The sequence below is a fragment of the Schistocerca piceifrons genome, chromosome 2 (assembly GCF_021461385.2).
Source record: "Schistocerca piceifrons isolate TAMUIC-IGC-003096 chromosome 2, iqSchPice1.1, whole genome shotgun sequence".
In the NCBI taxonomy this organism is placed as follows: Eukaryota; Metazoa; Arthropoda; class Insecta; order Orthoptera; family Acrididae; genus Schistocerca; species Schistocerca piceifrons.
In genome coordinates, this window is record NC_060139.1 from 471,321,268 (window position 1) to 471,336,685 (window position 15,418).

At 43.3% G+C, this 15,418-nt stretch overlaps 1 protein-coding gene across 1 annotated transcript in view; it reads right to left on the reverse strand.

The window, feature by feature from the left end:
* Window positions 1-14,999, reverse strand: part of LOC124776953 (adenosine deaminase-like) — a 163,707-nt gene extending 148,708 nt beyond the window's left edge. Inside the window, exon 1 of the mRNA XM_047252185.1 lies at window positions 14,847-14,999. Within this exon, the coding sequence (XP_047108141.1) occupies window positions 14,847-14,891 (45 nt within the window). The 5' untranslated portion in view covers window positions 14,892-14,999. The remainder of the gene's footprint in view (window positions 1-14,846) is intronic.
* Between the last annotated feature and the right edge of the window lie 419 nt (window positions 15,000-15,418).

A 15,418-nucleotide genomic window follows, 5' to 3' on the forward strand; every position in this document is an offset into this window, starting at 1 on the left:
TCAGGAACACGAGAGCGGCCAGGACTCTTTCCTTTACATAAACATCTGCGTCTAGAAACTGTCGATGCCATCTGCGAATGTTCCACCCATTCGGAGAACCAATTTGGTACCTCAACCTGAAACGTCTTTGCACTGTAATCACGGAACTGCACATCTCAAACTCGAGGACAAAAAATGATTTATGCGTCGGAGTAGCCATTTTAAACATATGACGGTTACCAACCAAAACAGAAGACAACTGGCACCTAGCGGCTATTAATATAAACTAGACTATGTATTCGTTTCTCCAATAACCGAACCGAGGGGCAGCGATCGATAGTTTGGACAAAATAACACTTTGTCATACGTATATTCTTTTTGAAACAGCCTGTGTATTGAAGCCGCCCGCACCGTAGTTGCATACGCGCGAGTTCTTTGGATGGTTCTAACAACAAATTACCACGACTGTGAAAATTATCAGTACTTCATGATTAATTTGTTCTTTACATAACACTTATCTTGAAAAAAAGGAGGAAAAATTTTTTTCGTAAAGAGGTTGGAAATAAAAAAGGGGCGTACCGGTACGAGAACTTTCAGTTAGATCAGTATAGTCATTTCATTTATATTATTGTATCTACATTTGTGACAAGTATAATTTGTAGCCTTTGGAGCAGTCCACGAATCAGGATGATACTCATCGTAGAAATATGGAAACCAATAATTATTGCGACATACAGCATGTGTGATGTACGCCGAATTTTTGCACGTAGGCTACACATCCTAATTCAAAAATAACAGCGAAGTGCATAGCTACAACAATAGAAGAAAGAATGATCTACGCTATTCTGGGTTAAATCTGACTTTGACAAAATGTTTTAACGTTTGCCAAATAGCATTAAAAGTTTGACAGACAGCCAACCAACATTTAAAAACAAATTAAAAGATTTTCTGAATTACAACTCCTTCTACTCAAAAGATGAATTTTTAGGTATGAAGTAGTAACTGTAAAAAAATAATAAGTGTTATTATTAGACAATTTTTGTTAAAGCGACACGTCCCACATCATTACGTTAATGTATGTATGCATAATCTTTCAGTGTCTCTACTGAAAACCAAACTTGGGTAACGTTCGTAAACGGTCCTAGATCTTCACACAATTTAGCGGCTTACCACTCATATCGAAGCATTTCACCGAATATTAATACAGACGACTGATGGCGTACGACTGACTGAATTTTTATGCATTCTTCTCTAGAAACTATCCCTCTGTTCTTTTCGATGAAGTGCGAGCAATATATAGTCGTTTTAAAAGTTCTTCGGCTGCATGTAAAAATAAACGTCGCAAGGCTACACCAGCGTAGTACATTTGGGAGGGATTAATTTAGCACTGCACTTTGGCAAAATAATGTGGGAATGGATGAAAATGTATCTATCTATCTGTTGCCAGATTCTATCCAGGTACCGCTTAGTCACTCCGCTGCGGTCTAGCGACCATACTAAGTATATCGAGAGGTCTAAAATTAAAGTTCGATTTTCTCGAAAACGGTTGGGAGTTGCATCCTCCTATTTACAAATGTTTAAGTCCTAGTCGTGCCCTATACAGGGTGTTACAAAAAGGTACGGCCAAACTTTCAGGAAACATTCCTCACACACAAAGAAAGAAAATATGTTATGTGGACATGTGTCCGGAAACGCTTACTTTCCATGTTAGAGCTCATTTTATTACTTCTCTTCAAATCACATTAATCATGGAATGGAAACACACAGCAACAGAACGTACCAGCGTGACTTCACTTTGTTACAGGAAATGTTCAAAATGTCCTCCGTTAGCGAGGATACATGCATCCACCCTCCGTCGCATGGAATCCCTGATGCGCTGATGCAGCCCTGGAGAATGGCGTATTTTATCACAGCCGTCCACAATACGAGCACGAAGAGTCTCTACATTTGGTACCGGGGTGCGTACACAAGAGCTTTCAAATGTCCCCATAAATGAAAGTCAAGAGGGTTGAGGTCAGGAGAGCGTGGAGGCCATGGAATTGGTCCGCTTCTACCAATCCATCGGTCACCGAATCTGTTGTTGAGAAGCGTACGAACACTTCGACTGAAATGTGCAGGAGCTCCATAGCGCATGAACCACATGTTGTGTCGTACTTGTAAAGGCACATGTTCTAGCAGCACAGGTAGAGTATCCTGTATGAAATCATGATAACGTGCTCCATTGAGCGTAGGTGGACGAAACTAAAATGAGCTCTAACATGGAAATTAAGCGTTTCCGGACACATGTCCACATAACATATTTTCTTTATTTGTGTGTAAGGAATGTTTCCAGAAAGTTTGGCCGTACCTCTTTGTAGCACCCTGTATACCATGTCATTATGAATCATATCGGTGAGGAGTAGTTCGTAAGTTCTCCTTGCTATCTCGGAATATCTTGGCATAGAGCGATTTCCGCTACTGTTTGTTCAGGTGTTCCCGCACTGCCACAAGCGGAAGTAATGTTTCCCTGTTCTTGATTTGTACTGCTACTCTGCGTACAAAAGACATCTACTACTTTGTGTCTAATTTCCTAACCTAATTCCCTCAGCGCCACTTTATTTAACTCTACAACATTCCCCTGTCTCGGGCATGGATGTGTGTGATGTCCTTAGGTTAGTTAGGTTTAAGTAGTTCTAAGTTCTAGGCGACTGATGACCTCAGAAATTAAGTCGCATAGTGCTCAGAGCCATTTTACAACATTCCATTATCCTTGTTCTAATTTTGTTGATATTTGCTTACAACGCCATTTTAAGACACTAAACATCCCGTTGAACTAACATTCCAAGTCATTTTTCGTCTCTGACAGAATTACATGCCGTCGGCAAAACCTCAAAAAAATTTTTCTCCTCCGTGAACTTTAATTTCCTTTCCAAATTTCTCCTATGTTCGCAGCTTGGTATATATATAGATTGAGTAACATCTGGGAGAACCTACAATCCCGCCTCCTCTCATCTCAACTACTGTCTTCCTTTACTGCTCTTTTACTTTTACATATAGCTTTTTGCTTCTTGTTATTTGATTCCCGCTACCTTCAAAATTTCAAAGAACGCAAACTAGTCAACAGTGTCAAAAGCTTTCTCTAAATCTATGAATGTTGTAAACGTGGCTGTTCCTTTCTTCAGTCTATCTTATAGGATAAGTCTTAGCGTCAATATTGCCTCATGTGTCCTTAGATTTCTCCGGAACGCAAAATAATCTTCTGCAGTGTGGGTTTCTACCATTCTTCTGTAAATGAGGAGGACTAAATCGAATCGGGGAGAGAAGAAATATCTCGCACAACTTGAACTTGACTAAAACAAAGGTTCATTTTGCAGCACAGTTCCTGAGGCATCATGGGATCATCAGTCTGGTAATAGTGGGCACTGTGAGGGTTAACAATTGTAGAGGGAGAGCAAGGTTTGATTGAACTACGCAGGTACAAATATGTGTAGTTTGCTGTAGTTACGTAGAGGCGACGGGACATGCATAGGATAGGTTACCTTGGACAGCTGCACCAAACCAGCCTTTGGACCGATGACCACTATAACAAAAACTTAAACAGATATCGCACACGAATTTCGTCCCAAAAGGTAATTGAAATTTTTGGGTATGGGAAGGGCATACGACAAGAGCATCGAAATAAAACTAACTTGCGTAATGCTTGCTGACTTTCATCTCTGGATCTTCGGATGAGCGAGTGGTTGGCACTGTCAAGATTCGTCCTCCATTACCACCAGCAGTCGAGAGTGAACCTTTGACAAGGACAGCCCCTTGTGCTTGCGAAAGGCCAGTAAAATCATTAAACATAGGTCAGCCGCAGATCCCGAGACGAAACTATTTACGACTATATGCCAACAAGCGGCCTCGAAAACCTCAACAATGAAAATAAGTTTTCAGTTGTCGATCTTTCGCAGATCCTACATTAAGAGGAACAACTATTGAGAGAGAGAGCGGGGGGAGGGGCGGGAGGTGGGAGGGGGAAACCCGGGAAGGTACTTTTGCCACACGACTTTAGCCTCTTCATATAAAAACCATATCAAAATCACAGTACCTCAGAACTGGACTTGGAAAGCTTCCGAAAAGAGCACTAGGCAAATATTATGGTCCGGCTTTCGTGAGCAGCCTGTTCGTATTGCAGTTAAGCAAAACTGATTTTATAAGTTTTTATTTCCTCAGTTCTCTTTGGGCGTACGTCGTAATGCTCTCTCCGCAAAGACGAAACCAATTTTTGTTCAGGCCTTGTCCAGTTGCAGCAGTCATCCGTCACTGTACTACCCTGATTACAATACGATTCAGAAGCAAACAAAGAAAATATCTTACACTCTATGCAGAATTGCCGGGATGTGGACTCATAAGGTTCCCGGCCCAACCTAAGCCATTGGTCCATGATGCCACTTACCGGAGGATTCGCTCAAGCCACAGTCTCATTTACCGTGAGTTCCTATTACTTGGCAGTGGTGTGTGTGGCGCAGGCTTCAAGGATTCCAAAAAACTGAAGAAAACCAACGGAGGTGACTACCGCAGCGCGAGGGGACTTGCATTGCTGCCTACTGCGTGTTCACCTACTTGGCGCTGCGTCTAGTATGCGAAGCAAACTAGTTTGTTCGCGAGGAACGTGTATGTAGATGCCAAGGTCAAGGAAGCCCGGTGCACTAAAAGTTACGTAAGTATGGGATGGCAGAGGCCAACATTTTTCGTACTATTACTTTGGTGTTTGACAAATGATTTGTGTACAGGTATACAGTATGGAACGGTATAAACATATGGAAACATCAAAAACACAACACATTGCCATGTCTGACACGGAGTAGGATACCCACAGGCATTTAAAACAGCTTCCAGGCGTGTCGAAATGGATAAAGACAGGTCCTGTGTCTTTTTCAAGGGAATCTTGTACCAGTCTTCCAGCAAAATATTGACAGGTTCAGATGCCGAAGATGGAAGCGGAAGGCGACCACACACCCTTCTCTACAGATGAGATCACAAAGGCTAAATAACATTGAGATCTGGTGACTTGTGGCTAGGGAGATGCAACGCTGCATCCTCGTGCTCACGAGATCAGTCCCGGATAACGCGAGCCGTGTGAACAGGGGTCCTGTCATCCTGGAATGCAGCATCACCATTGGGGAACAAATTTGGTACAATGGGATGGACATAACCAGCCAAAATGGTCTCATAAACCTTGGGAGTAATGTGACCTTGCAGAGTAATCATGAGACACAATGAATATCACGATATACTCTGAAACGCCAAAGAAGCTGGTACAGGCATGCGTATCCAGACACAGAAATATGTAAGCAGGCAGAATACGGCGCTGCTGTCGGCAACGCCTATACAAGGTGGTCCAATGATCGTGACCGGGCCAAATATCTCACGAAATAAGCGTCAAACGAAAAAACTACAAAGAACGAAACTTGTCTAGATTGAAGGGGGAAACCAGATGGCGCTGTGGTTGGCCCGCTAGATGGCACTGCCATAGGTAAAACGGATATCAACTGCGTTTTTTAAAAAATAGGAACCCCCATTTTTTATTACATATTTGTGTTAGTACACAAAGAAATATGAATGTTTTAGTTGGACCACTTTTTTCGCTTTGTGATAGATGGCGCTGTAATAGTCACACAACAATTTTAGACGAACGGTTGGTAACAGGTAGGTTTTGTAAATTAAAATGCAGAACGTAGGTAGGTTTGAACATTTTATTTCGGTTATTGCAATGTGATACATGTACCTTTGGGAACTTATCATTTCTGAGAACGCATGTTGTTACAGCGTGATTACCTGTAAATACCACATTAATGCAATAAATGCTCGAAATAATGTCCGTCAACCTCAATGCATTTGGCAATACGTGTAACGGCATTCCTCTCAACAGCGAGTAGTTCGCCTTCCGTAATGTTCGCACATGCATGACAATTCGCTGACGCATGTTGTAAGGCGTTGTCGGTGGATCACGATAGCAAATATCCTTCAACTTTCCCCACAGAAAGAAATCCGGGGACGTCAGATCCGGTGAACGTGAGGGCCATGGTGTGGTGCTTCGACGACCAATCCATCTGTCACGAAATATGCTATTCAATACCGCTTCAACCGCACGCGAGCTATGTCCCGGACATCCATCATGTTGGAAGTACATCGCCATTCTGTCATGTAGTGAAACATCTTGTAGTAACAGCGGTAGAACATTACGTAGGAAATCAGCATACATTGCACCATTTAGATTGCCATCGATAAAATGGGGGCCAATTGTCCTTCGCCCCATAACCCCGCTAATGTTCCAAGGCCGCTAATGTTCCACTTGTCGCAGCCATCGTGGATTTTCCGTTGCCCAATAGTGCATATTATGCCGGTTTACGTTACCGCTGTTGGTGAATGACGCTTCGTCGCTAAATAGAACGCGTGCAAAAAATCTGTCATCGTCCCGTAATTTCTCTTGTGTCCAGTGGCAGAACTGTACACGACGTTCAAAGTCGTCGCCATGCGATTCCTGGTGCATAGAAATATGGTACGGGTGCAATCGATGTTGATGTAGCATTCTCAACACCGACGTTTTTGAGATTACCGATTCTCGCGCAATTTGTCTGCTACTGATGTGCGGATTACCCGCGACAGCAGCTAAAACACCTACTTGTGAATCATCATTTACTGCAGGTCGTTGCTGATGTTTCACATGTGGCTGAACACTTCCTGTTTCCTTAAATAACGTAACTATCCGGCGAACGCTCCGGACACTTGGATGATGTCGTCCAGGATACCGAGCATCATGCATAGCACATGTCCGTTGGGCATTTTGATCACAATAGCCATACATCAACACGATATCGACCTTTTCCGCAATTGGTAAACGGTCCATTTTAACACGAGCAATGTATCACGAGCAAATACCGTCCGCACTGGCGGAATGTTACGTGATACCACGTACTTATACGTTTGTGACTATTACAGGGCCATCTATCACAAAGTGAAAGATGTGGTCCAACTAAAACATTCATATTTCTTTACGTACTACACGAATATGTTAAAAAATGAGGGTTCATATTTTTAAAAAATATGCAGTTGATATCCGTTTGACCTATGGCAGCGCCATCTGGCGGGCCAGCCATAGCGCCATCTGGTTGCTCCCTTCAAGCTAAACGAGTTTCGTTCTTTGTAGTTTTTTCGTTTGATGCTTATTTCATGAGATATTTGGCCCGGTCACTTATCAATGGACCACCCTGTATAAGGCAACAAGTGTCTGGCCGCAGTTCTTAGATCGGTTACTGCTGCTACAATGGCGGGTTGTCAAGATAAGTGAGTTTGAACATGGTGTTAAATAGTCGGTGCACGGGCGATGGAACACAGCGTATCCGAGGTAGCAATGAAGTGGGGATTTTCCCGTACGACCATTTCCGAGAGTACCGTGAATATCAGGAATCCGGTAAAACATCAAATCTCCGACATCACTGCGGCCGGAAAAAGATCCTGCAAGAACGGGACCGACGACGACTTATGAGAATCGTTCAACGTGACAGAAGTGCAACCCTTTCGCAAATTGCTGCAGATTTCAATGCTGCGCCATCAACAAGTGTCAGTGTGCGAATCATTCAATGAAACATCATCGATATGGGCTTTCGGAGCCGAGCTCCCACTCGTGTACCCTCGATGACTGCACGACACAAAGCTTTACGCCTTGCCTGGACCCGTCCACGCCGACATTGGACTGTTGAGGACTGGAAGCATGTTGCCTGGACGAACGAGTCTCGTTTCAAATTGTGTCGAGCGAATGGAATCATGAATACATGGACCCTGCATGTCAGCAGGGAAATGTTCAAGCTTGTGGAGGCTCTGTAATGGTGTGGGACGTGGGAAGTTCGAGTGATATGGGACCCCTGACACATCTAATACGACTCTGACAGGTGCACGTGCGTAAGCATCCTGTCTGATCACCTGCGTCCATTCATTTCCATTGTGCATTCCGACGGACTCTGGCAATTCCAGCAGGACAATGCGATACCCCGGACGTCCAGAATTGATACAGAGTGGTTCCAGGAACACTCTTCTGAGTTTTAACACTTTCGCTGGCCACCAAACTCCCCAGACGTGAACATTATTGAGCATATCTGGGATGCCTTGCATCGTGCTATTCAGAAGAGATCTCCACTCCCTCGTACTCTTACGGATTTATGAACAGCCCTCCAGGATTAATGGTGTCAATTCCCTCCAGCACCACTTCAGACATTAGTCGAGGCCACTCCACGTCGTTTTGCGGCACTTCTGCGATCTCGCGGGGGTCTTACATGATATTAGGCAAGTGTACCAGTTTCTTCGGCTCTTCAGTATAGTTGCCCAAACCATCAGCAAACCGCCACCACGAAAATTCGGCTAGAAGTTGGAAACAGTGTGGACCGAGAATCATGCGTCCAAACGACCTTCTCCCATTGCTCTATAGCCTAGGTTTTAGGGCTTCGGCACCACGTTTACCTGTTACGGGCAGCTCGTCCTGCAGTACCTTGCTTTGTATTGTTTGGATGCTGAAAAGAGTTCACCAGTGCTAAATTCAGTTCTGCGGTGCCTTTCGGGGCTGTCTTCCTCTTACTTTGCGTCACAATCCTCATCAATGATCGTGTGTCACGATCACTCAACACACACTTTCGTCCGCGTTATGACTTAGCGGTTGATGTTTTTCTGCTTCCCCTGAATGTGGTATAAGTCTCTGATACGTTGCCTCTTGCCCGCAAACACTTCGACTACCTCGGTTAAGAAAAGCTCTCACCATACGAGCTCCAACAATTCGCTTAGCTCCAACATAATGCTTTCACGCCTACACAGAAAACGGTTCTGACGACGACTGACATTTTCAATGTACTGAGGACGCATAGGTGACGTTCGTTGTCAAATGCTGAATACCAACTTGCAGGCTTGGCTAGTATTTGCATGTATGTTCAAGCATACATTTCTCGTGTGTTTTCATATTTTTGTCCAATCCTTTCATGTTTTCAATAGCAGAGACATTTAAAAATCTTAAATAGAATTAATTCTTAGAAACCTAAATAGGAAATATTAATTTTCAAAAGGAAATACAGGAATATTCTGAGCTTGCCCGCTCAGAAATTTTTCACCTGGTCCATTCTTGAGTGGAATGAGTATCAGAGTATTTAGCTTACAACAATTTCTGTCCCGCAGTACAAAGGTTTTGTGCGGATGTCTCGCGGCAGAGGCCGCCCGGCACGCCTCGTGTAGCCGTTGGCTCAGCTGGCGACCCTGCTGACCGCACCGCTACTGCGTGTACTGACCGAGTTTCTGCAGCGCGTGCTGTGGGCATATCTGCCACTGGTTATCACCGACTAATCGCACGGCCAGCTGACGGAACATTTACGGCGCAACGCTTTGCTAGGCTTTCTGTCTTTCAAGTCAGTCAGGCGAATCGTTTTTCCTCATTGCAAGTCTTATCCTGTATTTAATTTCTCATTTCCCTGTCGCTTCTGACACGAAACTGAAGCTTACGAACGCCGGTTCACCTAGCTCCGTTTTTCCGCATTCTGTGACGACCGCTTCGGTAAAAGGCCAACGTCATGCGACAGAAGCATGTTTTCATAGTTGGGATCAGTTATTGAAGAAGGCAGATGATTGGCGTATCCGTAGTTATATGAGTTATTGCAAATAAGTAAGAACATGTTTTCGGATGATTTTTATTTACATCACTAACGGGAAAATATACGGGCTGAACCGAATTTCACCGACAAGTTTTCTGAGACCGTTCACGGATGTTTTATGAGTATTTTGGTATAAGGGTCTCTAGTAACTCGTTATAGAGTCGTTACTATAATTGCAATTTGAGTTATAAGGAGCATTTAAATGAAAACGAGGCAGGTGGAAAAATGTAAACTGTTTATTGTTTCAGAAGTAATCCCATAACTGTTAATACATTTATCCCACTGTGAAACGCCGGTCGCGGTGGCCGAGCGGTTCTAGGCGCTTCAGTCCGGAACCGCGCGACTGCTACGGTCGCAGGTTCGAATCCTGCCTCGGGCATGGATATGTGTAATGTCCTTAGGTTAGTTAAGTTTAAGTAGTTCTAAGTTCTAGGGGACTGATGACCTCAGTCCCATAGTGCTCAGAGCCATTTGAACCATTTTGAACCACTGTGAAAGAAGAAAAAAATGGTTCAAATGGCTCTGAGCACTATGGGACTCAACTGCTGAGGTCATTAGTCCCCTAGAACTTAGAACTAGTTAAACCTAACTAACCTAAGGACATCACAAACATCCATGCCTGAGGCAGGATTCGAACCTGCGACCGTAGCGGTCTTGCGGTTCCAGACTGCAGCGCCTTTAACCGCACGGCCACTTCGGTCGGCTGTGAAAGAAGACAGAGCCTTCATTGAAAAATGTTTGCGGTTGCCTATGGAAACATGATTGTACGCAGGTTTGCACCTTTTCGTCCGAAGGAAGTCGATGGCCACGAATGTCTCTCTCCAAGACGCCAAAACTATAAAAATCGCTTGGGAACTGTGTGGAAGATGTGAAAGGGGTTCCCAGCGAAACTTCTGCAGCGCAATCGAAACAACCTTGGTAACATATGGACCCGCCTCTATATAGTTCCGATCTCTCCCTATGCGTTTTCCATATTTCTGGAGCTCTGAAGAAAGACATTCGTGGCCATAGGTTTGCTTTGGACCAAGAGATCCACGTCTGGCCACAATCATGGTTCCTCAGGCAACCGCAAACATTTTTCCATGTTGGCATGGGCCGCCTTGTCTCACAGCGGGATAAATGTATTAACAGTTATGATGATTGATTTTGAAATAATAAACAGTTTACTTTCTTATTTCCATCTGCCTCGTTTTCAGTTGGTGCCCCTTGTATTTGGTTTGTTACCGCAATTAGCTTAGTTTCCGTGATTTTACAACTGTAAGAAAGCCTTTAATATACGATCATCAAACCGCACAACACAAAACACATAGTGAAGCAACAAACCGCAGATGCAAAATTATATTTACGGTATTATCGCTGCGGTAGCAACTCAGCGTAGCGGCGTTGTGCCGCTCTTCAACCACATTCATTGAACTTATCCACGAGATGCATGTCGGCAAACTCTTCACTAATAAACCAATCTGCTCTGCGGTGTATCACTGTTAACGTACAAGTAACGATGACGGAGAACAAAAACAAAAAATGTCCAAATGTGTGTGAGTTCTTAAGGGACCAAACTGCAGAGGTCATCGGTCCCTAGACTTACCCACTACTTAAACTAACTTAAACTAACCTATGGTAAGAACAACTCACACACCCATGCCCGAGGGAGGACTCGAACCTACGGCGGGAGGGGACGGACACAGAAACGAGCAACACTGAATGCAAATTTTAGGCGGAACAGTATAGTGGGCAGTACTGTAGTCAACAGAATGGAGTAAATTTGTTTCCCAACAAGACACACAATGCACATTTGTTCTATTGGAATACAGATGCAAAGATAAATGGGTGTAATGAATCAAAGGAATTTCAACTACAGGGTGTCTCAAACCTTTTGGGTCAAATTGAAACACATGATAGTGGATCTTCAACCTATTATGTTGAGATAGGGAATTAATGGTCTAAAATGCATATTTATTGTGTTATGGGCATACGAAGCGCACACCGCAACATAGCTCATACTAACTGTTCGCAACGGCTCATTCTCTCAAAGATCCCCGGTGTCTTTTGTACCAGGAGACAGGCAGCTTGGACGCTAGCAAGCAGGTCTTCATCCGTTTCTAAGGGGTTTCATACACCAACAGCTTCAGGTAATCCCAGAGGAAAAAGTCCACAGGTGTGAGATCCTGCGATCGTGCTGACCATGCGAGAGGACCTCCCCTTCCAGGCCAACGATGAGGCTACGTGTCATTCAGGACATTAATTTCGGACTGGGCTGGTGCACCGCCCAGTTGAAACCACACCCTTTCACGGACAACAAGGAGTACTGTCTCCGAGGATGGCGCTCGTCACATGACACGCGTGCTCTGAGCTAAGTTGTGTCAGTATGTCTGTTTGGTGGTCAGTGGCGTACGCTGTTTATCACCAGCTGCCTGTTCCGGTGCACAACAGACAACCGGGATCTCTACAAGAATGCGGCAGAACTGCTTGCCCCATTGCAATACATGCTCTGAGGCGCGGTTGTCGCTTTGAACAATTACTGCCGGCCGGAGTGGCCGAGCGGTTCTAGGCGCTACAGTCTTGAACCGCGTGACCACTACGGTCGCAGGTTCGAATCCTGCCTCGGGCATGGATGTGTGTGATGTCCTTAGGTTAGTTAGGTTTAAGTAGTTCTAAGTTCTAGGGGACTGATGACCTCAGATGTTAAGTCCCATAGTGCTCAGAGCCATTTTAACCATTTGAACAATTACTATGAGCTGCGTTGTTGTTATCCAGCGTACGCTGTGTATCTCATAACATAACAAATATGCATTTCCGACCCTTGGTTCCCTATCTCAATATAATCGGCTTTGGACCCACTATCACCTGATTCAATTTGACCCAAAAGGTTTGGGACACCGTGTTTTCTGTGACGAGCCACAGGAAAGTACATCTACATCTACAGTGCATGGGAAATGGTATGTCCCATAGTACCGGCAATTAAGGCTTTTTCCCGTTCCGTGAACGTATGGAGCGCGGGAAGAATGACCGTTTTTAAATGCCTCGGTGCGTTCTGTAATTAATCTAACCTTCTCCTCACGATCCTTATAGGAGTGATATGAAGGGAGGTCCTTACACCAAAATGCTCGAGAAATATCCCGAAGCAACATCAGAAATTGTGTTGGCGATGTTCGACTTCACTCTATGTATGTGGAAATTACTGTTGTAGGATGTAATGTCCGCCAGTTAAGTGGAAATTACTGTTATCTGTAGAGGACTGTTATTTATATTTGACGATATCTTTCGAAAGTACCTTAAGAGCGCGAGAAACGCCACTGGTTAGAAAATAATTGTACACATATTGAAGAAACTGCACACAATGACCGTAAATATGTTTCATTTCATCGCTAGAGAAAAAAAAATTCTTTGATTTCACGCAACGACCTTGCCACGGGAGACAATATATCCAAATGTATGACTATTCATATATAAGAAACTATTCGTAAGTTGACTTCAAGATATTTACTCAGCTAAATAGAAAACTTATGAGCAACAGTATTAAAATTGTTTCTTGCCCATAATATTTTGTTTTGTATCTTGAGATTATTACAGATAATTGAAATACACCATCAGAAGCAGGATTCTGGATATAAGATTCTGCCTTGAACAAACAAAAGTCCTCTTTGTGTAACACCTGAACACGGCAGAATTTTACCATCGTCAGTGGGTTCGTTTATTATCTTATTGTCACGTACTGTTGTTTATGTGGCTGTCTGAGATTTGCAGTACATTATATAATAAAATCCAGATTGCTGCCATGGTAGTTAAATGATGTATTTATTATGATGTGTCCATTTCGGCTAGAATGCCATCTTCAGACTATCTGCGAAAATGATGATAATGTTTGGTTTGTGGGGCGCTCAACTGCGCGGTCATCAGCGCCTGCACAAAGTTCCAATTTTTACACAGTCCATTTTCTTTTCACAATCCAATCTAGTCACTCTCACAAATGATGATGATGATGAAATGATGAGGACAACACAAACACCCAGACCCTGGGCAGAGAAAATCCCCAACCCGACCGGGATTCGAACCCGGGACCCCGTGATCCAGAGGCAGCGACGCTAAGACTATCTGCGAAAGTGACATAATATTTTAAATTTTACTGTAATGTTAGTTAACCATATTTTCTGATAAACTGTGCAAATTTGGTAGTTATTTCAATACATCACCAGTAATCACTGTTATTCTGTATCATATTACAACATGGTGTAGATTTACGACTCCTATGCTATGAGCTGTTTTGCGGTTTGCCCCTATTGTTTGATCTTCTCTTGTAATTTTTTATAATTTGACGCTTTATCATATATGACAGAGGGTCCAACTATCAATCTGTCAAATCCGACGATAAAACTTCATATTTTACAAATTACAGTAAAGGACCATTAACAACGGGAGCAAACCACAGAATCGCTGATGATATATGGACGTAAGCACCTAATTTTTATGTCAGAAAATATGGTTAACAAACATAATAATAAAACAAAAAATGACATCTCACTTTCATAGATGGTCTGAAGATGGCATTATAGCCGAAATGTATCCATCACAATAAATACATCATTAAACTACAATAGCAGTTACGTAAATTGTATTACATAATGTCTGTAAGAGATATCTTCTACGCCGCAGGCCAGTTTGATGGTAAATTTAATGTTTTGTTCGAGTTTGTCGTTTTTTGTTGATTCCGCTTTTTCATGCCTCTACAGGGTATGTAACGAGTGCGAGGTACAAGGCCCAGCTTACACACCCTGTGGAGGCATGAGAAAGCGGAGTTAACAAAAGATGATAAACTGGATCAAAATATCAGCCGCACAGCAAATGTCATTCAGTCACATAAATATCAGAATGTGATACTTAGAAATTAAATGAACCCACTGACGATGATGAAAGTTCACAGAAACATGTTTGGGTTTTAAACAAGAAGAATTTGTGTTCGCTCAAGGAAGAACCGTATTTTAGTTATCACATATTAGAAAGCAAACTTGGAGCAGAAGTCAGCATCAACCACAAGATGAATACAACTCTATTTTGACATCTACGGTGCAGCTGAAAGTCCATCACTTCTCACTGAGGGCCTAAACAGCGTCGCGATGCCAACACTGACAGTCAGTTTATAACTGGAATATTTCGAAATTGCGGTGAATACACAGAAATTAAAGTGGGAGACTCCATAACTAAATTTCAGAAAGCACTTACCCTAGATTTGGGCAGATTTTTGAGAGCGTTTTGGGATGGATTCATATTGGCAAGCGCAGGTGTGAAGCAGAGTATGTGCGATCCAGTACTTGCGAACGCGCCGAGTGGCAAACGAAGACTGTGAGCATAGATTATAGCGCGATCAGTGCTTCTGGCAGCGTGGTTTTTAACGTCACCTCGTTCCCGTTGGGCCTCTGGTTGCGATCTTTTTAATCCTGGCGCCAATAGTTTACTCCGTCTCTGACAGGTGGTGACACTGTGCTGCGGGCAGCTAGTACAGCCATCCTGCCGGCAGATGGCGACTGCGACTGTACCTGCAACTCGCGCAGTTACTTCAAGTCGCACTTCTTTTTACTGAGCTTTACAGAATTTACTCTACTACAGTAAAAAAACTATTCAAAACGGAAGTTTGCATTTTGTCGTTTCAACACTTCATGTTAACTTTAGAAGGAACGATATCTCTGTTGAACATGTACTTCCTTAGACAGACATTGGTAACCTCCTGCTGCAATGATTAATTATTCTGTTTTTGTTCAGTAAATGCTCAGAAAGAATGCACACTTGCAGACAGA